Source organism: Euleptes europaea, chromosome 3 (genome assembly GCF_029931775.1).
Source record: "Euleptes europaea isolate rEulEur1 chromosome 3, rEulEur1.hap1, whole genome shotgun sequence".
NCBI lineage: Eukaryota > Metazoa > Chordata > Lepidosauria > Squamata > Sphaerodactylidae > Euleptes > Euleptes europaea.
The window spans coordinates 67,191,835-67,218,803 of NC_079314.1; the positions used below are offsets into that span (position 1 = coordinate 67,191,835).

A 26,969-nucleotide genomic window follows, 5' to 3' on the forward strand; every position below is an offset into this window, starting at 1 on the left:
TATTAACTTGCAAATATATTACCCAAGAACAGAACATCCTTCAGTTATTTTACTGTCAGTTACCACATACAGAATATCTACAGCCAACGGTCAAATCAGACCATCATCATAAACTTAATACTGATGAAGTAGCTTGTGGGGATGTGTAAAAATAACACTTTTGTAAAAAGTAAAATTACTGTCTTCTTGAATGAAATGTAGGAAATTCATGAAGAATGGGACACATGGACTAAAAGGAGATTTCGGTGAGTAGCAAAATGGAGATGGATTCTTCTCAATGTCCAACTGACTTCAGTGGCCTTCAGCAGTGTCTCCTGAATGCACCCAATCGTAGATGACTAGAGGGATGCTCACCAATGAAAACAAGATTCCTAGTGCCAAAAAGAGAGAAGCCTGCAACCAAAACGGGAAAAGACTTCAGCTGATAGAACTCACTTTCACAAAGAGATTAACCAACTGACAATGAGATTCAACACTCAGCACAAAGATATAAACGGTAAAGAAAAAGCCCCTAGATAAAAAAATTTAAATCCTAACTACAATGAAACCAAGACTAGATAAATATGGGTGACGTATCAACATGACTCAGCATGGAGTTTTAACACAACTGACAGTGTTATCTAAGCAGTTACACTCATCTAACCTGTTGACTTCAATGGTTGTAGAAGAGTTGAAGAAATTAAACTAAAAAGTTTCAATTGGATTTTGAATAGATGTGCAGTTAACATTTACTGTTTAGAAGTTTATTGTTATTATTTTCCTTAGTGGGTTGTACAAATTGCTTTTCTGAATATTGCTTTTTATAGGACAGGGTAGGGTAGGGGGGCACTGAGGAGGAGTTTAGAGAACAAAGATGTTGGTGGCCCAAAGAAGTGTGGTGACCACTGGCCTAAAGCAAGTTGCTAGTAGTTACTTACAATAACCACTCCCTGAGGAGCAAACACACACATGGGACAACTGATGTTTGGCCTGCTGTTTTGATGGCGGGGGAGGGGGCTGGAATCTGTGTTTTTCCTTTGTTACACTTTGGAGGGTCCTAATTTTTTAATAGTGAAACTGAATGTAGAATTACTTCCTTGCAAGCCCACTGATTCTTTAGGACTGCATTACTAGTCTTTGTCTAAAAAGAATTATTAAGACAAAAAATGAAAAGAAAACCCTTTGATTTATAAGAAAACTTACCCAAATCCTCTGAGTCAGTTTTGATCCATCCTGGTATGTGATTTTTAGATACAGTGATGATGGAAGAATAAAAATCAGCATATTGGCAGAAGTTACCCCTGTAGCGACAAAACACAAGTATTAAAACTGACAATTCAAGAGTGATCACAAGAGAAGGTGCTTCCTAATCAAGTTTAATTCGAATACTGTACCTACAACTCCAAAAATATCCTTCATGGAGGGTATGAAAATAACTAACAGGTTGATGATCACCAATAGGACCAAAGTGACCACAATGTGACGGCATAAGTGAAATTTGGTTTTCCTTGCCAGTTCAAATAAAGAAGAGCGAACCTGTAAAAGAAAGAGAAATTACTCTCAGGTGAAATCTGCATGAGGGAACCATCTCTCTCTCTCTCTCTCTCTGTGTGTGTGTGTGTGTGTGTGTCCTGGCTTGCTCTCTGCATTTCCTCCAGATGCTTTTTATTTCAGCAGCAGGCATTTTATTATCATTGTTTGTTCTAGTGTCTAAATTAATTACTCCCGCTAGGCTGAAATTCATCCTTCCCCTCAAAGATCTTAGCAAGTCAGACTTCCTGTGAGGAATCAAACAAAAAGGGGAGGAAATTTTCCTGCACTCAAATACATAATGGTTCTGCTTGATGACAGTTATTCCAGTCCATACTGTAGCATGGAATGAGGCCTTTGATGGGTGAAATTAGCTAGGAATGCATAGAAGCTTACAGTGCCATCCTAAGCAGTTGTACACCCTTCTAATTCCATTAAGGTCAATAGACTAGAAGGATATAGTTCTGCTTAGGATGGCACTATAATGCTGGCATTTCATTTGAGGAGCCCCACAGAGCCTGCCCACCCAAAAATTTTAGTACTCAACATTATACCATTGGTGCCCATTAACTCTCAATAGGCCTGCATGAGGATTTGAGTATTTTTCTATACAAACAGCTAGATTTGAGTCCAGCAGCATCTTTTATTTTGTAATTTTGAGGACTTGAGTCCTGCCAAATTTATACACTGCTGTAATAACAGTCTTTTTTTAGGGAGTATGTCGTGATAAACTTGATTTACTACATTGGACAAATCTAGAATTTTCCACTGGAGACGTTATGGGTCAGATATGACTGCTGCTGCTCATAAGCAAACAGAATGTTACTAGGAACTGGAAACCTATTTTCAAATGGAATCCAACTTACAGTGAAAAACAATACCGGGACAGTAAGGATGACAGCAACAATGACGGCCACACGGACCGTCAAGACGAGGATGTCATCTTTGCTCTGGTACTTGTGGAGAAGATCTGACTGCACATTTTCTGCAGGAACGACAAAGAGAGGACTGTTACAGCGGTTGGGCCAAATTTACAGATGTTGTCACTTAGCAAGCAACTTCTCAACCAAGGGATTAATCTGGAACCCACCAGGGCCAGTAATGGAAGAAGCTGGGTCAAAAACAACATTTTCAACCTGACCCTCCAAATTCAGGGGCAATGTGATGCCCTCATACAGAGTTACCCCCTAAGTGGACTTACATTCTCTAATGCCATTGACTCCAATGAACTTAGAAGGGTGTAACATTGTTAAGGAATGCACTGCTGGTTGGAAGCAAGCCCCATTGAATTTAGTGGTGCATACTTCTGAGGAAACCTGCATAGGAATGAGCTGCTAATCTATTTGGCTCAGAATCATGAAAGAAAGTCCAAATAAAAGCAATAATCTCTGTTCCAATTAAACCCAATGGATCACTATTAAACAATACACAAATACTGACATTTTAAAAATAAATGTATGATGCTATTATCATTTTGGATTCTTTAATTGTTTAAAAACACATAGCATAACATATGTCTTTCTGATTATATTCTAAATTATAAGAAGGTAGTTGTTTATTCTAAACAATGAAACCCCAATAGTAAGAAGGAGGGGAAAAATCTATTCTTGAACCATAAAGTTCTGGTTACCCTTTCCTCTTCCGCAAGAGGCCTTTTCAAAAATGGCCAGCCCAACAGCACCTGGATGAGAGTCCCCCTAGTGCATGCTGTTCTGAGTTCCTTGGAGGAAGTGGAGGATACAAACGAATGAATCAATCAGTACATAAACATTTTGGCAGAGACACAGATTGGTACTAGAGCTGAAGACTTTGTTGCCCCATTGCTGTAAAGTCTGAATACAACTTTGGAGAAGGGGAAAGAATGGGACTCTCCTGCTCATATCATATCATTGTCTGAGGGCCTATACAGTACTTTCCCCCCTATGATATCCTGAAGTTACAAAACCTGCCACCTCAGGGACATGAATGGGCACCAAACAGGCACTACCGGGGAGATGTCCTTCATGAACAGATGTCCTTTAGCAGAAGCTAAAGGGGAGGGGCTGTGGCTCAGTGGTAGAGCAACTTCTTGGCATGCAGAAGGTCCCAGGTTCAATCCCCGGCATCTCCAGTTAAAGGGACTAGGCAAGTAGGTGATGTGAAAGACCCCTGCCTGAGACCCTGGAGAGCCGCTACCGGTCTGAGTAGACAATACTGACTTTGATGGTCTGATTCAGTAGAAGGCAGCTTCATGTGTTCAAGCTGTGGGCCTCTGGCTTTGAAGCGCTGTGTCCCTTGCCTAATGCAGGAAGGCCAGTTCTTAGAGTGGGTGTCAGAGAATCCCACGAGAAAGCACACCGAAACTTTCCCTAGCTGGCATTCACTGAAGCCTTCTTAGCAGTATATGCTGTGACTGCGGGTGGTTTTCTAGGGTATATACTTCCTGCTTACTCTTCTGCTCACACATGGGACAAACCAAGTGCAACATCCAGGGTAAGGAAAACCCCATGCTCAGATAACCTCCAGATCGCCTAGACTGGGATTCAGCCAGCTTTTCTGCCACTGGATGAGGAAAGAGATGTCATTTTTGACCACTCAAAAAGACTATGCCTAGAATCATGGGAAATGCATGAAGAAAAGCCATGTGGGCTGGGGGCTGTGGTATGTGAAAGAGCTAGGTAAGACTAGGTGACAAAGCTGGCTGGAGCCAATTCCTAGCTTGGATATTACCTTTTATTCATGGTGTGTCTGTGCATGTTTGTGTGAGAAAGAGACAGAGAGGGAAGCACTCTGTCCATTTAACAAAAAGCATAAGGCAGATAATGTTGGAATTTTAAACACCCCGTCTCTGTTTTAATTTTGTTTAGAAACTTCAATGAAACCTAGAATGTCATGCACACTGGTTAAAATTGGTTACATACCATAAAATGTCAAATAGCCAAAAATGGCCGTCAAGAAGTACATAACGAACATGGCAAAAAATGAGATATTTGAAACCATCTGCATTCTTTTCTGCGAACGACTGCAAAAAACAAAACAGCAACAGTAAATGAATAGTTGTGTTATATTTATGTACATAGAATATAGTCTTTGACATAAGTGTATTTTTGAGTAAGTCTGAAAAGACTGTCGTCATCTCTAGGAGGAGGGATGACAGAGAATGACTCCGAAGTCCCTTGCCTGCTTTTCAGGGTGGAACTACTTTAACAAACATTTTTTCTTTCAGCAATTGCACCCACTATGACTGCCATTTTAAGACACAGACTGGCACAAGTGGAAGAGCTTCTAGGCCCTTACTACCATGCTATTATTATTTTTTTAGCAAAACCCATCAGCTCTTAACCTTCTTTTACCCTCCACTATGGGAAAGATACAGGCACTGGTATGTTTTACCCAGCAGTTGGTGGCAAATTCTGGCCAACAAATGGCACCAGGGGAAAGGGTGACAGATCCCCTTGTGTCTTTTTGAAACTGCATTTGGTGGAAGAAAAATGGTCTGTTAATAGGTTAAGAGAATTACACATAACATGCAATTGTACTCTTAATAACTCCAGATGAAGGGTGAAAGAAAGCCAGTAAGGGCTAGTACAAAGCAGCAGTAAGGTGGCTAAAGTGGTATTTTACATCATCAGCTTTAACCTGCCAATACAGCAATACCAGAAAGAAATTTAAGTTGCTTCCATCCCTCCTCCCAATTGTAATAATTAAGGGCTTGTTCATACAGGTGACTTCCATTGTATGTAAGCCAACCTGGCTGCTCCTTGGCCACGTGGGGGCCCAGAGTCAAGTTGGGGAACTGCTAGTTGTGAGTCTGGGTGATGCACAGGTACAGCCTCCACAATTCCTGTAATTTCAATGACTGGTGCAGGTGCTGGCAGTCTCCATGTACAGCCTGGTTAACACTAACATTTCTTATTCAACTGTGGCATCACAGCAGTTTCTGTTTATTTATGCATTTACAAAAATTGCATCCGGCCTTTCTGCCCAACATGGCCCAACAAGGTGGCTAACAATTAAAATATAATATTATAACAACATATCACCAAAACCATTTCAACTAAAACACAATTACATCAGGAAAGCAGATAAAACAGTAATTAAAACATAGGGCAGAAAGGCGGTATCATTGAGGGAATGCCAGGTGAAACAAAGAAGTCTTCACCCGCTGGAGGAAGACAGTGACAGATAGGGCCAGATGAACATCCCTGGAGAGAGAGTTCCATGATTTCAGTGCCACAGCTGAGAAGGCACTTACTTGGATTGCTACCCACCTAATCTCAGAAGGTGGGGGCACCCGAAGAAGGGTCTCAGAAGATAACCTTAGCGGTCAGGTAGTTTCATAAGGGAATAGGTGGTCCTTAAAGTATGCAGAAGCTGTAGGCCTCTGGAAGACTGTCTTTCCTGGAACATGATCTGAAGAAGTGAGCTGTGGCTCACAAAAGCTCTTACCCTGCCAGAAATGTTGTTAGTATTTAAGGTGCTATTGGACTCTTGCTCTTTTTCTTGGAACAGTTCTGCTACTTCCAGGGGCTGTCATTCCACTATGGGAGCTGTCCTTCCAGGCTCAGAGCAGTTTATCTGGTTCCAGGAATCCTCATTTCACTCTGGGGTCTTTCCATTGTCAGAACATTCTTCCTATTCCCAGGGGGCGTCATTCCACTCTGGGGGCTGTCCTTCCACTCCAAGAGCACAGATTCTAGTCCCAGGTCCATCATTCTACTCTGGGGGCTGTCATTCCAGTTCCAGAACAGTTTTTCTGGTTCCAGGGATCTTCATTCCAGTCTGGGATCTTTCCAGTCCCAGAACACTTATCCTACTCTCGGGGGGCATCATTCCACACTGAGGGCTGTCATTCCAGTCCCAGAACTACTCCCATTATATCCAGCGGGCACTCCTGCATCTCCCATTGTCCCGAACACTGTCATCTTGTCATTCATTTCAGTCCATCCCTCTTTGTTAAATTGGTTTGGCTTGGATTCTCTACTTTGACATTGGTTGTGTTAAGCTTGCCACATTGCTCTGTGATTCTGATGGGATTCCCTGGTTCTGCATTGGTTCTATTGGGCTTGCTGGCTTTGTTTGCACTGGGAGGCTTTTAGTCGGTGGTTGCTTTGCTTGCTCTTGAGTCTTTGGCTATTCTTTGTCTTGGAGAAAGCATGGAATTCCTCCCTCCCCCATAGGAAACACTGGAGGATGGCTTGGGGAACCTTGTTCAGGGGCCCACAGAATTGGACCTCTTGGTCCAATTAACTTTAAACTTGGGCGTTACTTAATGGGCAGTCACCATCAGCTATGCTGAAATTTTGGTGCCATTTGCTTAAAAAACAGCCCCTCCAGAAGATTCCCTGTAGGGAATAATGAAGCCAAATAATATCACAACCAAAAAAAAACACCTGGATCTGAATATCACACTGGTATTTGGGATCTGAATAACCAGGAATGCCAATATTTTTTGGCTCCCTGATATCCAGATCTTAAAAATACCAATATTTTCATGGTGCACATCCCTAATTCAGAATTCAACTAACTCTGCCCTTCCAATGTTTTTGTTAGTAATATGTAGCCACTTACTGCTTATAGTGCCTCTTGTTTAAAAAAAGATTTGGGATCTGAATAACACAGTCTGTTTTTGTTAGTAATATGTAGCCACTTACTGCTTATAGTGCCTCTTGTTTAAAAAAAGATTTTTTGAAGATGGCACCTAAGAGAAAACATCTGTACTTCGAAAGCTCACAGATAAAACAACACAGCTTGCTGCTTCGTCACATTTAGCTGTCTTTGAGACAGACAGTGGTTATTAGCTGCAGTATAAAATCCCCTCCAGCCAAACGGTTGTTAGACACTGTGTGTCTCTGTAATTGCTGTGTAGATCTGAAGAAAGCCCCACCATTGTTATGATACCCCCTCAAACTGCACCCTGGGTGGGCTGAGCCTTTCCTCGCTGACAGGAGAGTCCTGTTGCTTCCTCAAATTAAAGTTCCCCTCCTCTGAGGAGAGGGAGGAGTGAAAAGTAAAACTTGGCACAGACCTTCTGCAGACAAAGTGGTTCTCTTTTAATAACGAAACAAAGATGCTCTTACTCTTTTAGTTCACAGTAGATTGGAAGCACCGAAGGATGGCACACAAACGCAAATGCAATGGTGGGTAAAGCGTACACAGTCTGTTTAAAAAAATAAATAAACAGAGTCAGGAAAGATACATATTTTCCTTAATTTCTTGCACAGGCCATTTCTGCAAGGGTTATCTGCCCAGGGTTCTATTCTGTTGGGAAGCAGGGTTTCCCCCCTCTGCTTCTGCACAACATTGTGGTGCATTTGGGGACCTCCTGGGATTTCCCTGGCTCTTCCTCAACCTTTCTCAAACTTATTCCAAAGTATCATGAAAGATCACAGCAAAGCCTGCACAGCTGCTGCGTGGGTGGGAAAATTTGGGTTTTCTCACCTACATGGCAGCCATTTCCCCCGACACTGTCTCAGCAGCGGCCATTTTCTCCCCTGCCACCAGGGTGCCTTTTATTTTATTTTTATATTGGCACCAGGATATTGTCATATCAATATACCATTGTAACAACATATGTAAAGGGTTCTCTAAATTCTCAGCTTTAATTCAAAGAAAAAGAGTAAATCTCTAGCCCTTTCCTTTATGGACATTTAAGAAAAAACATGGCATGTCTTCACAATGACTTTTAAAATCTTTGCCATTAAAAACAAAAGAACTCAAAAGCCCAGGTGGCCCAGGGAAGGGGGCTGGCCACTGCTGGGAAATCAGGCAGGGAAACATGCGATGTGGAAGCCCCTGTAAGGAAACGGGTTGCTAATCTCCTGGACTGGTCATGGCAACCCAAACAGATGCGTGCCACTACTGTTCCATAAGCGCGCCAAGCCCCAAATGCAATGGGGAAGGCTCCCACGCCTGCCAGTGAAAAACTGACAAGGAGGAACCATGGGTAGAGAAGCCTCTCGGAGAGAACCAGAGGGAATCCATATCCTCTGACCCAGTCTCAAGAAGGTTGTCATTTTGCGAGGCATGTCCAGGCACGCACGCAGTCCTTCCCCCCCTCGCCTCCTTCATCAGTATGATTGCTAGCCCATCAGAAGACATCCTGATACTAACGATGAGTCGTTCCTCCAGCAATGCAAAGATCGTTAATCCCATCTTCAAGCAACTCTTGACCCTTTCAGTATTGCACAAATCACTGGAATAAGAATAGTTTATGTAAATTGCCATTGCCTCACCCCAGGAGCCGACCATTAGGGTCTTTGACACCCTTTGTCACACGGGAACCACCAGGGTAATCTCATTACCCCACCCCCAGAGAAAGGTATAACTGAGGTCTCCTGAAAGTCCATACCTTACATTAGGTCTTCCCCTTTCATACTGACTGTCACTCTGTCAGAGTAGCAAGCCATGCTCCAACACGCAGGGGACCCCCCCCCTGCCCCTTTTTATTCCTCCTTTAGCGTACAGAATTTAGGAAAACTCCGCTCCAAGACATGTGAAGTATTTCCCCACCATCTTAAGCCTGCCACATTTGCTAAAGTCTCTTTTTACCACATTTTGTTCCTAGACTCTGTGTGTGTATGTTTGCATTGCTACACTGAATGCTTGAATTACATAAACTCTCTTAATTTGGAATCCTTTGCCTCTGTCATTATTCTAAGGTCACAGATATGGGGTCTGGTATACATTGGTTGCACCTCGCTATATAAATATTGTAATTGCCATCTGCGCGCTAATTCCCCAATCAAAGCACATTTCAGCTAACACCCCATTGCCACTGTGCTTTATCAGCAGCCCCACCAGCAATGGGGAAACCACACAAGCCCGTCCTTGTGTGGAAATCACCATAATATAAAATACACACATTTCCCTTCCTCAAGGCTGTTCTTATTTGCCTCACAGTCTTACTTCCTCCTTTTAGCTTCACTTTTCTCTACGTCCCTCTCATTTCAAATTCAGCTAACTCAATACTTGTGAAAACCTTCCAGTTCTTTGAACAATCTTGGAAATCGGTAAAATGTTCATAAGCAATTTACATCTGAATACAAGTTGATGTGGGGGGGAGGGGAGGCTTTGGTCTCCATACTCTGCTTGTAGGGCTACTGGAGGCTTCTGGTTCTTCTGCCTATTTCTTCTGCCTAGAAAACTATGATTGTCTTGGCACTGAGGAAAAAGAACCCTCTAAATAAGCAACAGAGTCTGAGTCTAAATAAGCAACAGAGTCTATGAATGTAATGACACATATTATGAAACGAACTGTACCTTGGAATTAATGGTAACATACTTGGGCTGGCACATCTCCTCATAGGAAGAGCTAGAGTTTGAAAAGGCGGTTGCGTTTGTCTCCTGTGAGGGACAGGGAAGTTGAAATTTCTTGTAGATAACCTGGAACAAAGAGCCACAAATGTATATTTCAAGCAAATAGTATTGCTTTAGAACTTAATGTAAACCCCAGTTAAACATAAAGCAAGTGACACCACTTACCACAATGAGAAAAAAGACCATGCAAGTCAGAGAAAAGCCACTGGTGTAGCCAAGATACCCTAAGAAAATGTAAAGGTGAAAATTATTCAGTAATTCATTCAGCCATCACAATCTGCTTAATTGAGTAAACTTTACAGCTGTTTTTAAGTGCATGGGACGCCTTCCAGGAAAATGTACTGGGTTATACATATTTCCCTTTTTCACTAACATAAGTCACTGGACTTCAGAAAAAGCAGAAATGGAACTCTCAGGTTCATAAGCAATTTACATTTGAATACAACTTGATTGAGCGGGAGGGGAGGCTTTGGTCTCCATACTCTGCTTGTAGGCCTACTGGAGACATCTGGTTGGTCACTATAGGAACCACTGATCTGATTTAACCAGTTTCTTGTTATAAGTTTTGTTCTGGTTGATTTGGGATAACAGAACTTGACCATTCCCTGACCCTTAGGGAATGGATACGTGGGGAGATCCATTGACAGAAAGCAAATTATTAAGCGGTTTGTCACTTGGATTTTCTACCTCAGGGAACCATTTTAGGTACATGGAAGGTAACAATATCTGGTGTTCTCCATGCTGAAATAGGAATACCACCAGTAGCTCTGACAGCTCTATGTATGTGTAGAAAATCAAACAGACACGCACACACTGATCCTTGATCAAAATTTGAGGTTTGGGTGGCGAAGATAGCGTAGGTACCCAAGTAAATAAGCTTCAAAGATGGTACTTGACTGTAAATGGCAAATTTTTTCATTACAGTCTTCTCCTGTCTTCAAATGAACAGCAAGAGCTTTTACTGAACAGAGAATACCTCATGTATACAATGAGACAGGAAAGGTCATTAGACAATCTGGCTTTTCAGGAATAAAGCCGGTGAAGGTTTGACAGGATTGGGTAGCTAAACGCTGGAGATGGCTGGCAGCTGGTGGGAAGCAAGAGACGGGTTTGGAGAGTGGCTGAAGGGTGGGATGGGGGGGATCGTGTGGCAAGAGAATCCTGAGGCTAAGGAGTGGCGTTACAGTCATTTTTTAAAATGATCTTAAGCATAAAACATTCCTGAGGAGTTTGCCAGTCTGAGGTTTAAATATTGTTTTTAGTTTTGGAATAAAAGATATATAGCTTTACACACACACACACACACACACACACACACACACACAGCCTACTCTATTTACAGTGGGAGCAGACATCTTGTTGGTCATAATCAAGGTTCCAAAATAGAAAAACCAAATAAAGGCTTCACTTTGTTTTAAGTTCAGGCAGCCAACTGTATTCAGACTGTACAAAATTGTAAGGTAGGTTTCGTTATTATATGGTTCCCTATGCAAAGTTTATTCCAAGGCCAAGGAGAGCACGTGAAACAGAATACAGCAGACCATTCCTGGAATGCTGTACCAAAGGTGTCTATAAATCATCTTTCTTTCTTTTTTTAAAAGGCAAATGTATCCTTACCTAAATTCTTAAGAAGACATAAAGGAAGGATTATACAGAACGTCACCGTTATGACAAGCAATCGCCCATCCACATACCAGGCTCTGTAAGACATTTTTAAAGGTGCAGGCACAAAATTATGCACCAATATTGAATTACCACACACACATACTGTAAAACATACTTTCAATGTAATTATTATTGGCCTACCATTGCAATCCTAATAACACTTCACTCGGGAGTAAGCCCCACTAAGTAGACCTGCTTATGATGGCATTGTATGAGAGTGATCCTAATCAGATCTACTCAGAATCCTATTCAGGTGTATTCTTATTTCTAGGGAAGAAGAAGAGTTGGTTTTTATATGCCAATTTTCTCTTTTAAGGGAGAATAAAACTGTCTTACAATCTCCTTCCCTTTTTCTTCCCACAACAGATACCTTGTGAGTTAGGTGAGGCTGAGAGAGCTCTAAGAGAACTGTGACTAGCCCAAGGTCACCCAGCTGGCTTCATGTGGAGGAGTGGGGAAACCAACCCGGTCGACCAGATTAGAGTGTGTAGCTCATGAGGAGGAGTGGGGAATCCAACCCGGTTCTCCAGATTAGAGTCCATCGCTCTTAGCCACTACATCACTCTAGAAGTGTTTTTAGGACCACACTGTAGGTTTCCAGAGATTGAATGTCCTCTGGAATCCATATGAGTATGTATTAGATGGCATAATAAAGAGACTCAGGGTTGGATCCTACCTTCTGTTCCACTAGACCAGGGGTGGGGAACCTTTTTCCTGCCAAGGGCCATTTGCACATTTATAACATCATTCGGGGGCCATACCAGTTGTAGATCTCCCGGTGTGTGGGGGGGAGGGGCTAGGGTTGCCAGGTCTCCAGCCACCATCTGGAGGTTGGCAACCCCAGGGGAGGCCACGCAGAGAAGGCCTAGAGGGCTCTCCCAGTCCTCCACCCCTTCCAGGCAGGAGGGCAGCCAGCAGTGGGCCCAAGCAAACGAGGCGCCAGGGAGGCGCAGCCCGCGGTCAATCAGCAAGGGAGGAAGGAAGGAAAACAGAGAAAGAGGGAAAGGGAGAGAGGGAAAAAGAAATGGAAAGGGGGGAGAAAGAAAAGGACGGAGGGAGACAGAGAAAGAGACAGAAAGAGAGGGAGAGAGAGAAGCCTTCCTCCCCCCCACACACACCCGCCGGCCCCACGCAACCTGGCCCCAGGCTCCATGCCCTCCCTGCTCCAGAGTCCACAAAAGGCCCCCTGAAGCCCGATCGGCTCCTGCGCGCATGCTCTGCCGCCGGGAGCCGCGGGCCTGTTTTCCCCCCCTCACTGCTCAACAGCCGACAGGCAGCAAGAGTGTGCCCCGGCATTCCTGCATGCTGCGGCTATAGGAGGCAACCTTGGGGGAAAGCGTCCCTCTCCCTCCTCTTGCCGACCAACAGCCGTCAGTCGGTGAGAGGAGGTCCAAAGGGCGCCGCAGCACCCCTGCAAGCCGTGGCCCCAGGAACACCCTCAGGGAGGGCCGCCCTATGCCACGCCTTCGCGGCGGGGCCCCGGAGCTCCCAAGGGCCACAAAAAATGTCCTCGGGGGCCGCATACGGCCCCCGGGCCTGAGGTTCCCCATCCCTGCACTAGACGCTGCCCAATACTCCTCCTCCCTGCAGCCCCTGTCCCTCTTGGCGTTCATCCATGTGAGTCCTATAATCCCTGGCATAGCCTTTTCATTGGTTAAAAGGAAACCCTCCCTTCTCTTGCATTTGTCAGGATCCAACCCTTAGCTGTCACTTGAAAGCAGCTCTTTGTTGAGTCTCAGCCACAGGAGTCTGCAAACATCATGTTTTTTAAAAAATCCTGAGGAAAGTGTTACCCGAGTGCCAGGGGTGGAGGGCAAACACATGCCAGTTGGCATTAGTCACAACTCAGGCTGTCAACACAGGAAAGGATTGCTTAACCAGGAAGGTGGTTATTGCAGTACACAGTGTGCTGCAGACAGTGATTTCCATGACTGGCCATCAGACAGCAAGATCACATATATTAAGTGTACACATACGAAATATCAAGTGCTCCTAGAGACATGAGCTACACTTTACTTAGAAGCCTGTTTAACGTTACAGTAAATCTACCAATTACAGCACCAATTCCCAACCGTGCTTTTTCAGCAGATCAAGACTTCTAGCCAGCTACTTCTGTCCAGAGAACTAATGCTTCTTTCCAGAGTGTATACAGCCATGCAACTGCACACATGCACATCCAGAGCCTGGAGATTGGGGGGTAAAGCCTTGGGGTGGGGCAGGGTTTGGGGAGGGACCTCAGTGAGATATAATGCCATAGAGTCCACACCCTGAGCAACCATTTTCTTCAGGAGAACTTATCTCTGTGGCTTGGAGATAAGTTGTAATTCTGGGAGATCTCCAGGCCCCACGGGGAGGTTGGTAATCCTAACATCAGGCCAAGACCTTGGCCTCTGTGACGTGTTTCCTGCACCGTGGAAAACAAGTTGCTGGACCACTGGTCTGATCCAGCAGAGCTCTTCATTGCGACTGCCACCGTTAGCTCTGCCAACCAATATTTGTTTTGTACAGTATATGTATTTGGCTGTATGTAACATACTTCTGAACATGTGAGGCTTGGGAGCAGCAGACATGACCTCAACAACTTCCCTCTCCCCTTTTATTTGTACCATGAGAAATATCAGAAAAAGAGACTTTACTTATTGGGCATTGTACAAACTTAGTGTTACATATGGTTGCCAACCTCCAGGTAGTAGATGGAGCTCTCCCACTATTACAACTGATCTCCAGGTGACAGAGACCAGTTCACCTGGAAAAAATGGCCACTTTGGAAGGCAGACTCGATGGCATTTTACCCCACTGAAGTCCTTCCCCTCCACTTCCCAAACCCCACCTCCTCAGGCTCCACCCCCCAAATCTCCAGGTATTTTCCAAACTGGAACTGGCAACCCTAACATTATTATAACACACGTGGGGCCCTGAAAAACTTTTGAGGGGTCTCTTCTCCCCTTTCCCTCAATCACCTTCCAGGCCAGCTGTAGCAGGGCTCTGCTGCAGTGGACGGGCCCAAGTGGCTCCCTGGCACCGTCATCACCACGGACAGGCCTGCCGGCAGCTCCCTGGCTCTTCCACCGCTGTGAATGAGCCCAGAGCAGCTCCCAGGCTCTGGTGCTGCCACGGACAGGCCTGCCAGCAGCCCCTGGGCTCTGCTGCTGCCACGGATGGGCCCAGAGCAGCTCCTGGGCTCCACAGCATAACGGCGCACCCTGTGCCCAGCTGGGCTGGCAGGACTGGAGGCAGGTGCTTCATGCCCGGTTGGGCCGGCGGGGGACACAGGCAGCCGCGAAAGGTAGGTGTGTTCTATGTGCATGCAAAGAGAAGGCTTTATTTAATTTGGGGGGATGTAAACACACCCCCCCGTTTGTTTATTTTTCAGATTTTTCTGCAAACTTGGGGAGTACTTAAAGTTTGAAGAAACATCTGCTTGGGGTGTGTCCCCTATCTGTGGATTTAAGTATCCCCTATCTGTGGATTTAAGTATCCACAGAGCGGGGGCCCAGTTGGGAGTATATAGATATCTGAAAACAGCAGCCTACAAAACTTCTAGAGATGAATGCTTTTTAGAAGCCCTCATTCCTGCCTTATCCATGTGAAACTTCAAGTGAAATGAGCAGAAACACAAATTACACTCACGAAAATGTTTCTTCTTGTCCCATAAGGAACTTGATGGCAGAGGGGAGTTCATTTTTCACTATGAAGAGGTAGCTCAGCATTGCTGCAGGGAGAGATGGATTTGTTAGAAAGTCCAACATATTTGGTTTTTCTCCTTAATTATCTCTAGGGCTGCTTCAAATGATACATACAGCTTGCAGGTTCCCATTTGGGGACAGAGAAGGCACACAGTGGAGGGTAGACCCCACTGATCCCACCCCAATGTGCATTCACTGTAACTTGTGAACAAGAGCCTACACACATAAGCTTGCACGTGTGTATGTCCCATACATGTGATCTGGGCTCTCCTTTTGCCATAGCTCCTGATGGCATGGGCAAAACCTGCACATGCATGCTCGTATGAGGATGCCCTCTCATTCACACATAGTGAGTGCACCAGGGCCAACAGGCACAATACCACCCATACTCACATTTGCTAACCCTGAACTGTAACTTGGACATCTCAATTTGAACAGTGGCTTTTTAACCAACTATCCCTTTAAGATATATGCAAGCAGGAGCCTGATCCTCTTCTACTCTCTGATTCTGTATATTTTAAAGGGGTAGGAAATAAAGAAATACATGAGCAGTCATTATAAATTGAGAAATGTATCATATGGACTATGAATGCGGGAATCATTATTAAGCACAAAGTATCTCATTCGAAGAGGCCTTCAGACTGCATTTCATGTAGCAAACATGGCCTTAAGATAGACCTAGAACAACAAATGAACGAACTGACACCCCCCCATGAGGTAAATAACATGAGCCATAATAGTAAACGGCTCCCTCAAGCCCATTGCGAGGCATATCCCCGGGCCAGGAGTGGCCTGCTGGGCTTCCTGCGCCGCCCTCGCCCCGTCGGGCCCCAGCTGGCCAGCGTGGCCTTCTTGCCAGAGGCGGCGGGGGGCTGGCTGTGGGGCAGCCAGCGGTGGTGGGCGCTGTTTGGGGGCGGCGAGGGGCAGCAGCGGGACTAGGGCGTGCTGCGCAAGAGCTTCGGCTTCCGCCTGCAGCGGGGCCAGGAGCTGCCGTGCTCGGGCTTGGAGCTCCTGCTCCCAGCACGTGGCCGCACCCGCAGTGAGGGGGATGCTGCCGCCGCCTACCTGCACACCTTCCCCAGCCAGCGCGACCTGCTCTGCCCGACGATACCCCCAACGCTGGGCTCGCAGCGGCAGGGCGGCCTCTGGCAACTGCTGACCGGCCGGCGCCTGGAGCGCCTCGCCCAAGGCCTTCCTCCCCGCCAAGCCCCCCGGGAGCTGCCAAGGGGGCCCACCCCGCCCGCTGGCCATTGGTGCGGGCGGCGGAGCCTGGTCAGGTAAGCCTGCGGGGGGGGGGCTGCAGTTTCCCCTCTCGGCCTGTGGTTGCCTGTTAGACACATCTAGTGCAGTTTGCCACTTTAAATTGCATCTGCTCCGACATTTCACCGACAAAAACAGAGACTGGCTGTTAACACCCCAGTTCTAATACCAAGGATCACTTCCTCCATTTCCCCCACTAACTATTAGGTATTGCTGAAGGCTCCAGTCCTCCTTGAGCATCTTGCATTCATTTCCGCTGCAATTGCCTCTCCTCTGCCAATTTAAAAGCCATGAAGGTGTTTGTTTGTCAGGTAAAATCAATACTAGAAAATACACAGCTGTCCGACCATTGGTTATTTACAGGTCAAAACATCTCAGGTGCCGAAGTGTGTGCACAAGTAAGGTGTGCATGCGTCCATAATGCCTTAATATTCATGCTCAGGGGAAGGGAGTTAATCGCTGAAGAATGGCATGTCTTGTAATGGCTCAGTGGTAGAGCATCAGCTTGGCATGCAGAAGGTCCCAAGTTCAACCCCAGCATCTCCAGTTAAAAGGACTAGGCAGGTAGGTGATGTGAAAGACCTTTCTCTGCCTGAGACCCTGGAGAACCACTGCCAGTCTGATTAGACAATACTGACTTTGATGGACGGAGGGTCTGATTCAGTATAAGGCAGCTTCATGTGTTCATGTGTTCATACGATCAAAAGAAAAAAAAGACTTATCAAAAATGCAAATAAAAACATGAAAACAACCCTTGAAGCTTAAATGTATCAAAACAAAACAGAGCAATTGCCTCTGCCAATTTAAAAGCCACAAAAGTGTTCGTTTGTTGGGTAAAATCTATACTAGAAAATACACAACTGTCCTACAGGTCAAAACAGATCTCAGAAGCCAAAGCGTGTGCATGAGTAAGGTGCACATGCATCCATAATGCCTTAATATTCATGATCAGGGGAAGATAGCTAATCCCTGAAGAATGGCATGTCTAGCAATTCATGACAATTTAAAAAAAAAATGCATATCAAAGAAGCAAATAAAAACATGCAAATAACCCTTGAAGCTTAAATGTATCAAAACAAAACAGAGCCTGATTTGTACCAGAAAATAAGGATTGTGTCTGGTAAATAGGGTGAGCCAGCATGGTGTAGTGGTTAAGAGCAGCAGACTCTAATGTGGAGAACCAGGTTTGATTCCCCGCTCCTCCACATGAGTGGTGGACTCTAATGTGGTGAACCGGGTTGGTTTCCCCACTCCTCCACATGAAGCCTGCTTGGTGACCTTGGGCTAGTCACAGTTCTCTTCGAACTCTCTAAGCTCCAGCTACCTCACAGGGTGTCTGTTGTGGGGAGAGTAAGAGAAGGAGATTGTAAACTGCTTTGAGACACCTTTAAAAAAAGTTAGAGGAAAATCGGGGTATAAAAACCAACTCTTCTTCTGAGTTGGAGCATGTGACTTCACTGTGGTACAGACTATACTCTTTGACCCACTTTTTAATCACTCATTCTTTCTTTTGTTCTGTGCATCCTCAAATACCAAATACTTTTCTTGTTTTCCTCCTCTAAAAACTAGGTGCGTCTTATGGTCAGGTGTGTCTTATGGAGCGAAAAATACGGTATAAAAGTAGCAGTATAGTAAATGGGCCCAGACCTGGATAACCCAGGCTAGCCAGATCTTGTCCGATCTCAGAAGCTATGTAGAGTCAGCCCAGGCTAGTACTTGGATGGAAGATCACCAAGGAAGTCCAGGATTGTGACACGGAGACAAGCAATGGCAAACTACCTCTGAATGTCTCTTGCCTTTAAAACCTTAAGGGTTGCCATAAATCGGCTGCAACTTGATGGCAGGAGAAAAAGAAAGAGTAAGTCTCTACATTTATTGACTGTCTGCTTGACTTTCTCTGCTCTTGTAACAGTTATTTACCTCCAGTGTTCTGAAGAGAGGTTGATCCAAAAACAATAAATTTTCCAGGAGTCCCAAATACTTGCTCACCGAGCTTCTCGTAAACCATGCAGCCTGGTAACACCAATGTGACAAAAAGCCAGAAATGAATTGGTAGGCAAGGATCAGTGAAGTTGAACCATTATTAACAGTGTTTGTACCCTCACAAAATTCCCCCAGTCATAGATCCTTTTTCATCTCTTCACTGATTCATCACATGTCAGGGGACAATCGGTTGTCAAACCAGCTTATTTGGACATGTTTCTTATGCATTTTCAAAAAGTCCGCAGTCACTTTCATTTTGAAAGTTATGGTTCAGAACAAAGTTAGGACTCCTTAGCTTAACTACTGCCTTGTCTTCCTACCCCTTGACTTGTATAATTAGCACCTATAATAGGAATAATATTTGGCTAACTGTAACTAAAACAGCGGAGACTTGGGCACAAATCTATGCTTACTAATGGTAAACCAAACCTTGCAGCTCCTGATCATGGCATCGGCAAGACTTCCGGCCCCCCCTGAGCTCAAGAGGCTGAGCACAAAAGCCAACAGTGGAATATCTATCATTAGGTTTTATATCCAGTGAAAAAGCAACAGAGGCACTCAGTATCAGTCTCAGTATTGTTAAATAATGTACACGGGCCTCAAATCTCTATCTCAGAACTGAAAAAAACTAATGAATACAACATAAGAATGCCTTTACTCTTACAGCCTAATTCATACCTATTTCTGATAACTCACTAGTTGTTACATAGACTACAATTGCCGTATATACTCGCGTATAAGCCGAGTTTTTCAGCCCAAAAAAAGGGCTGAAAAAACCAAACTCGGCTTATACGCGGGTCAATACGGTAGGGGGGAGGGAGGGGGAGGGAGGGAAGGAGGGAAGAGGAACTTACCGCCGCCACCGCCGCCGCTGGCCCGCATGCCTTCTGTGTGGTTTGGAAGCGGCCAGCGGGGCCTGCCTGCGCTCAGGCAGGGCCCCGCCGCCGCCCCTGCTGCCGGCTCGTGCGCCCTCTGGGTGGCCTGGAAGCGGCCAGCGGGGCCTGCCTGCTCGCAGGCAGGGCCCCGCCGCCGCCCCCACTGCCGGTTCACGCGCCCTCTGGGCGGCCTGGAAGCAGCCAGCGGGGCCTGCCTGTGCGCAGGCAGGGCCCCGCCGCCACCGGCTCCAGCGCTGGGAGGGCTCCGCTGCCGCCTCCAGCTGATCAGCGGGCCTCCTCCTCCCACCTCTCCCGGTAAGTAGGGGGTTCAGGGGCTCTTCCCCCTCCCCCCCCAGGGTGACGCTGGGGTCAGGATGGGTCTGGAGGGCCCGGGAGGGGGTGGCACTGGGGTGGGTCTGGAGGGCCCGGGAGGCCGGGCGGTAGGGCGACCCATTGTATAAGCCGACCCTCGGGTGCCTAATTTTTCCCCATTTTTGGGGTGAAATTAGGCACCTCGGCTTATATGCGGGTCGGCTTATACACAAGTATATACAGTAATCTTGAACTGTTTCATGACAAGTTAAATAGATAAATAGACAAAGAGATGCAGGTTTTATGTATTCAGGTTGCAATTTTGCATGTGCCTCAGCCCTACTGAAGACAATAGCCCCAATTAAGTTATGCTCAGAATGAGTTACATTTTATATCAATGGGGCTTATTTGTGACTAACTTGTCCCATTCAATTGAATTGAACTAAAGTGTGGATTAAGCTGAAACACTTAATGGGACTCACAACTGCAGTTTGAGAATGCAACCCATGTAGACCTGCTGTCACTCTTCTTTTAGTAGTTTCACTTTAACATGCATCCAAATTCAAACCCAAAAGATTTAGCTTTCACGGTCAGAGTTCATTGGTTCTTGTAGGTTATCCGAGCTGTGTGACCGTGGTCTTGGTATTTTCTTTCCTGACGTTTCGCCAGCAGCTGTGGCAGGCATCTTCAGAGGAGTAACACTGAAGGACAGTGTCTCTTCAGTGTTACTCCTCTGAAGATGCCTGCCACAGCTGCTGGCGAAACGTCAGGAAAGAAAATACCAAGACCACGGTTACACAGCCCAGATAACCTACAAGAACCAACGATTTAGCTTATATTTCACAGACAGCTATGAACTAATGTCTAGCTTCAATTACACTGGTGAAGGAAGAGGATTTAAAACCATGAATTATTTGGATTCAGGGCCACTGCCCTCATTCCTTCCCGCCGCCCCTGCATTAATACACACTTTGGGGAAGGTACTGCTCAGAATGATTTCTCCATATCCTTCACCTCTGCCCTCCACATTGCAACTGACTGAATACAAAGTTCTTTTGAATTACCTGTTTCCTTTGCACATGTTAACAGAAGATTTATCGAATAAATAGACAGCAGCGTCACTGAAATCAAAAGCAGCCTGTAAAAAGGGAAGAAGAAACAAAAAACATGCCGCTGATCATTATAACAAACAAATCTGGAATATTAACAGAATGCTAAAACTTGGATACTGACTCTGAAACACTTTGCAAAGATGAATATTGTGTTTCTTTCAGATTTGCTTGCTTTGCCACTTGCTGATTTGGAAATTGATTCCTGTCCTCTTTACCTTTGAGCTTGGCGATGTACAAAACGTGGAGGTTGTGAACTCCAGTGTCTGGTAAGCGAAATCTGTGAATCTCCTGACATCAAGACTTATAGTTCATATTACCTTGGAGCTCTGTGAACAGAACTTGCAGAGGGTCTCTTGATCCTACAAAACAGCTGATTTAGATGGAAACTAGGGCACTTGGCAATGGGGGAGGTCTCCCTCCTTATACACACTATTTTGATTCGGTTTATTTTCTCCATCAAACACACACACAGAGACGCACACACCTCTCTTCTTTCCCTACAAATTACTGATGGGCTAATTTTGAGCAGAAAAGAGGCAGAAAAAGAGCTATACCCTTTCTTGCCAAGTGCTGTAGACCCAATATGAATGAAGATGTTCCACAGATGATTTTCAGGGTCAAAGCACATTAGGAGAGTCCACCATGGATCTCCAACACAACATGTAGCTCACAAAGAGCTTTCTTCAAGGGCTCAGACATTTTAGTGGGGAAGGGAAGGTGGATTGAAAAAGACATTTTTTGTGACCTTAATGTAAAGCCAGGTAGTTTGGAAAGGAGTACAAATGTTAACACCTAGGAAACTTGTCTGGGAAGAGTAAATCTTTCAAGGTGGGAAATACATGCTTGGCTATTACGTAGTTTTAAGCTCTCAATGAAGGCAACTCTATCCAGCCTCCCCTCATTCACTGCATTCTTCCATGCCTTCCAAATTGGGCACACATGGGTTAGTGGATCCCCAAGGTGAGTGTGTGTGTGTGGGGGGTGTTAAGAGAAAGTCTACAGTGGGAGTGAAGAATAAGCCCAAATCACTTTGTCCTCCACCATGGAAATGCCACTGTACTTGTAGAACAGCCATTACACCAATAGGATGGCAACTTAAGATCCAACCTACTGAAAGACCAGATGCCCTTGTGACAGCCAGCTGAACTGAAATAGGACATTTTTATTGAGACAAAAGATATCATTTTCTGTAACCTCTGTATCAAAGTCTGTGGCTAAAATTAAGGGAAGAAGTCAACCATACTATTTTTTTAATAAATATTTTTATTGATTTTTAACAATAAATAGGGGTACAGAAAGGAAAAGGGAATAGGGAAAAAAAAGCAACAAATTATTCATTTAGTATTTAACGATATAACGCTTTACGCTATCCCCTAGAAGTTTGGACTCTTGTTTTCTAATAGGGTGGATTAGAACTCCACCTTGAATCTATTGTGGTTCTTGAAGGTTTATTATTATTTTTTAGTTGCCATGTAGTCATAGAAAGGTTTCCATTTGTCTCTAATTTGCTTTTGATTGTTCATTTGCAAAGATTTGGTCAGATGTGCCATTGTTATATATTCGTAGGATTTATCCATCCAGGTCTCTATGGTAGGAATTTTGTTTGTTTTCCATAAGGATGCCAACACTACTCTTGCCGCTGTAATTAAATATTTCAGCATGTTCTGTTGACCTTTGTTAATGTTATCCGGGGTTTTACTTAGTAGAAACAATTTGGGGTCGTATAGTAGACTTTGACCGATGATACCTTCTAAATTCTTATGTATTCCCTTCCAAAATTTCTGAACTAGTTCGCATGTCCACCAACAGTGGTAGAATGTTCCCCTAGTTTTATTACATTTCCAACACAAGCCCGATGACCGAGTGTTCATAATTTGAATGTCACTTGGCGTCAGGTACCACCTATGCAACATTTTCAGCCAGTTTTCATGGATCCCTTGACATAACGTAAATTTGAGATTCTTACAAAATAGTTGTTCCCATTCGCCAACCGTTATGATCTCATTCAGGTTCTCCATCCATTTGATTTGGCACGCCATCACTTGCTCGTCTTCTGTATCATATATCACCAATAATTTGTAGATTTTACCTAGTAGGTGTTGCGTTGGTTTGCATAGCAACTGTTCAAATTCTGTTTTTATTTTCAGTACCCCCCGGGTTAGACAGTTTTCCTGGAATCTTGAGACTAATTGATGATAAGTTAGCCATGGCATCTGTGGGTGACTATCTCGTATCTCATCTAGTGTTTTCAATGATCCATCTATTTTCACCAAGTCTTGATATTGTATTGTTCCATAGTTTTTCCTGTCCATTGCTGAGCCAAAGATATTAAAAGGTGCCATCAACAAGGATCCATTGGAACTCAGTCTTGGTTTAAGTTTTTGCCACATTGTTACCATATTTTCTATAACTGGGTGACCTGCCAGTTCTTCTAAGCTTTTTTTCCAGTTCGTCCCCCATAACAGATAATGGACTCAACATTGTAAATTTGCCAGTTCCAATTTAAGACTTCTTTCATTAGTCTGCATGATCCAATCTTTGAGCCAAACCAACGTTGCTGCTCTGTGATATATTGTTAAGTTTGGAAGTGACATTCCCCCTCTTTTCTTCTCAACTGTCATTATTTTAAATTTTATCCGTGGACGTTTTTTGTCCCATATAAATTGATTAATTTTTCGTTGCCACGATGTGAATATCTTGTCCGGAATTTTGATGGGTATCGTTTGGAACAAAAAGTTTAACCTTGGGAGAACATTCATTTTAATTATAGCTATTTTTCTCAGCCAGGAAGCTTTTAATTTAGTCCAACTTTGTAGATCACGTTCAATATTATTCCACACAGCTTGATAATTAAATGCAAACAGCTCTTGATTTTCTTTTGGGAAGAGTATTCCTAGATATTTAATTGGTTTAGATGATATCGTGCATCCTGAAATGGCAGTTATATTTGATTCTTCTTCTTTGGTAGTATGTTCCAAAAATATTTTTGTTTTAGTTTTGTTAAGTTTGTAACCCGCCAGATCGCCGTATAATCGAATGTCGTTCATGAGTTCTTTAATACCAGTTTCTGGATGTGCAATTGTTAACAAGACGTCATCTGCATAAGCTCTTATTTTAAAGTCAACCATACTATTGAACAGATTTCAGACATCCAGGGGGAAAATCTGATTTTATGGGATTCCCACAAGAAAATAATATTATTTTCAAAGGGAAAATTTACATTACTCAAGAATCAAACCAGCTTAAAAAAAATGCTAGTTTACTGAATAAAGTGTCAGAATGTCTAAGAAAAGAAACAATATTGCAATGGCATCCATTGATACATTACAAAAACAAAACATAATTGAAGTAAAAATTTTAAAAAGTTCAAACAAATCCATCAAAATTCATAAAAGATGAGATGATGGAGAACGCAGGGCAGGAAAATGCCCGAATCCAAATTCATCAGACTTCAGAGGGTTTGTAACAACCACAGATGAGAGAATTTTAGTTCAGGAAGTTAAAAACTCCTTGGGAGGAAGAAAGCTGTGTTTCATCATCGGCTGTGGTCAGATCTAGAACTGGCTGCTAAAGAAAAAAAGGAAGCCAAACTGCAGAATAATGATGACATGTAGGCTACTAGACACAAGATTCACCAGTGGTGCTTAGTGAACTGTGAGAATAATATTTGGCTAACAATTTCCTACAACATGCTCCTCAGTATGAGATATTCAGTACAATCCCATGCAGAGATCTATTCATTTCAAAGGATTTAGATTGGAGTAATTCGGAATTAGACAGCACTATTACAGAGCATTCCTATGCAGAGTTATGCCTTTCTAAGACCATTTACTTCAATGGCTTAAAAGGATGTAACTCCACTTAGGATGGCACTGTTAATGAAGTAAACTGTAAAGTGCCAGGAAGGATATGATGACAGCGGAACTTTAAAAATGTAATTCTCAATGTTGAATCCCCTTTTTGACCCCTGACTATTTATCTATATAAATAGTACTGGCATATTATTCCCCTGAGGGTGAGGTTTATTGTTCTAGTCCACAATTAAGACAGAAAAACTGAATGTTTTTAGATTAGTCATCTTATCCAATGCAGCATATAAAATGTATGCTATATTTTTATTTGGTGTGTTGGAATACTGAGATTAATATCAGATTTATCACAGAATGACCAGCTGGGTTCTACAAAGGGAAAAGCACAATCAAGTTTTTTTTGTTTTGTTTTTTAAAAAACTTTGTCTTGTATAATAACAATGTATACAATAAGCCCAAGGCAGTAAATTTATACTGCTTTTGATGGCTTAATGACATTGATCTGGTGTATAGGGAACCACTTGTGGGTCAAATGATTGCAGACCAGAATTGACACAAGACTCCAATCATTGGTTAAAAAAAACTTTAGATACCAAGACAGTCAGAGTCAGTCAGTATTGGCGCTGTCCATTAAAATCCCAGCTACCATAGAAGTCACTCAAGATAAACCCTTTATGGCAGCTGGGATTTTACTGGACAGCCACCAACGCTTACTTTTACACTGGTATATAAATAACACTGCTGGATAGCTAAAAAGTTCTAGTTTGCCCTTCACATCAGTCTCAATGTTGACACAGGAGCCATGACTGTCCCATTAGTTATTTGGGCACAATAAAGGCACTAGTATTCTTAGAATCACAGAATCATAGTGTTGGAAGGGACCACCAGGATCATCTAGTCCAACCCCCTGCACAATGCAGGAAATTCACAACTACCTCCCCCCCACAACCCCAGTGACCCCTACTCCACACCCAGAAGATGTAAAAAAAAAAAAAAAAAAAAAAACCCCTCAAGGATCCCTGGCCAATTTGGCCTGGAGGAAAATTGCTTCCTGGCCCCAAAGTGGAAATTGGCACTACCCTGGCCATGCAAGAAAGCGCCACAAGAGCCAAACACTGATGCAAACCTTCCTGCCCTCCCTTTCATGATCTGCCTAAGGTGACAGACTCAGCATTGCTGACAGATGGCCCTCTGACCTCTGCTTAAAAACCTCCAGGAAAGGAGACCCACCATCTCCCGATGAAGCTTGTTCCGCTGAGGAACTGCTCTAGCTGCTAAAAAGTTCTTCCTAAGGTTTAGCCAGAAACTCTTTTGATTTAATTTCAACCCGTTGGTTCTGGTCCGACCTTCTGGGGCAACAGAAAACAACTCGGCACCATCCTCTTTATGACAGCCCTTCAAATACTTGAAGATGGTTATCATATCACCTCTCAGTTATCTCCTCTTCAGGCTAAACATACCCAGCTCCTTCAACCTTTCCTCATAGGACTTGGTCTGCAGACCCCTCACAATCTTCGCTGCCCTCCTCTGGACACGTTTCAGCTTGTCTACATCCTTCTTAAATTGTAGTGCCCAAAACTGAAGGCAGTACTCTAGGTGAGGTCTAACCACAGCAGAGTAAATCAATATAATCACTTCACATGATCTGGGCATGATACTTCTGTTGATACAGCCCAAGATCGCATTTGCCTTTTTAGCTACCACATCACACTGCTGACTCATGTTCAGTGTTCGGTCTACTAAGACCCCTAGATCCTTTTCGAACACACTATTGCTAAGACAAGTCTCCCCCATCCTATAATTATGCATTTGATTTTTCCTACCGAAATGCAGAACTTTACATTTATCTCTGTTGAAATGTATTTTATTAGTTTTAGCCCAATTCTCCAACCTGTATCCTAGCTCTGTTTTCTACCATATTTGCTACCCCTCCCAATTTAGTATTGTCTGAAAATGTAATAAGCATCCCCTTTATTCCTTCATCCAAATCATTTATAAAGATGTTGAACAACACAGGGCCCAGGACAGATCCCTGAGGCACTCCATTAGTCACTCTTCTCCAAGTGGATGAGGAACCATTAACAAGCACTCTTTGGGTGCGATCTGTCAACCAATTACAGATCCACCTAACCGTAATAGGATCTAAACCATATTTTCTCAATTTCTCAACAAGAATATTATGTGGAACCTTATCAAAAGCCTTACAAAAACCAAGATAAACTATGTCTACAGCATTCCCTGATCCAGCAAGGTAGTAACGTTCTCAAAAAAAGATTCGTCTGACATGATTTATTCTTGAGATACCCATACTGGCTCATAGTAATCAGTTCCATCCTTTCTAAATGCCCAAGGACTGCTCTTTGCCAAAGTACAAATGGCTGCAGTACTGAACAGAACAAAAAACTTTCAATATCTGGTCATTCTGTTTATGGAGTGCCTTATTCTGTTTATGGAGTGCAG

At 43.9% G+C, this 26,969-nt stretch overlaps 1 protein-coding gene across 2 annotated transcripts in view; it reads right to left on the reverse strand.

Moving 5' to 3' along the window:
- Positions 1–228: 228 nt before the first annotated feature.
- SLC38A1 (solute carrier family 38 member 1) overlaps positions 229–26,969 on the reverse strand; it is a 37,609-nt gene continuing 10,868 nt past the window's right edge. Inside the window, exons 4-15 of one of the 2 annotated variants that reach the window (XM_056847659.1) lie at positions 20,653–20,726; positions 18,339–18,431; positions 15,103–15,184; positions 11,425–11,507; positions 9,973–10,031; positions 9,751–9,873; positions 7,569–7,648; positions 4,410–4,510; positions 2,376–2,494; positions 1,374–1,515; positions 1,183–1,280; positions 229–393 (exon numbers count right to left, since the gene is read on the reverse strand). In XM_056847659.1, coding sequence (XP_056703637.1) covers positions 292–393; positions 1,183–1,280; positions 1,374–1,515; positions 2,376–2,494; positions 4,410–4,510; positions 7,569–7,648; positions 9,751–9,873; positions 9,973–10,031; positions 11,425–11,507; positions 15,103–15,184; positions 18,339–18,431; positions 20,653–20,726 — 1,156 coding nt within the window. In that variant the 3' untranslated portion in view covers positions 229–291. Of the gene's footprint in view, positions 394–1,181; positions 1,281–1,373; positions 1,516–2,375; positions 2,495–4,409; positions 4,511–7,568; positions 7,649–9,750; positions 9,874–9,972; positions 10,032–11,424; positions 11,508–15,102; positions 15,185–18,338; positions 18,432–20,652; positions 20,727–26,969 lie in introns of those variants that run through there. The other variant, XM_056847661.1, reaches the window with a different exon arrangement.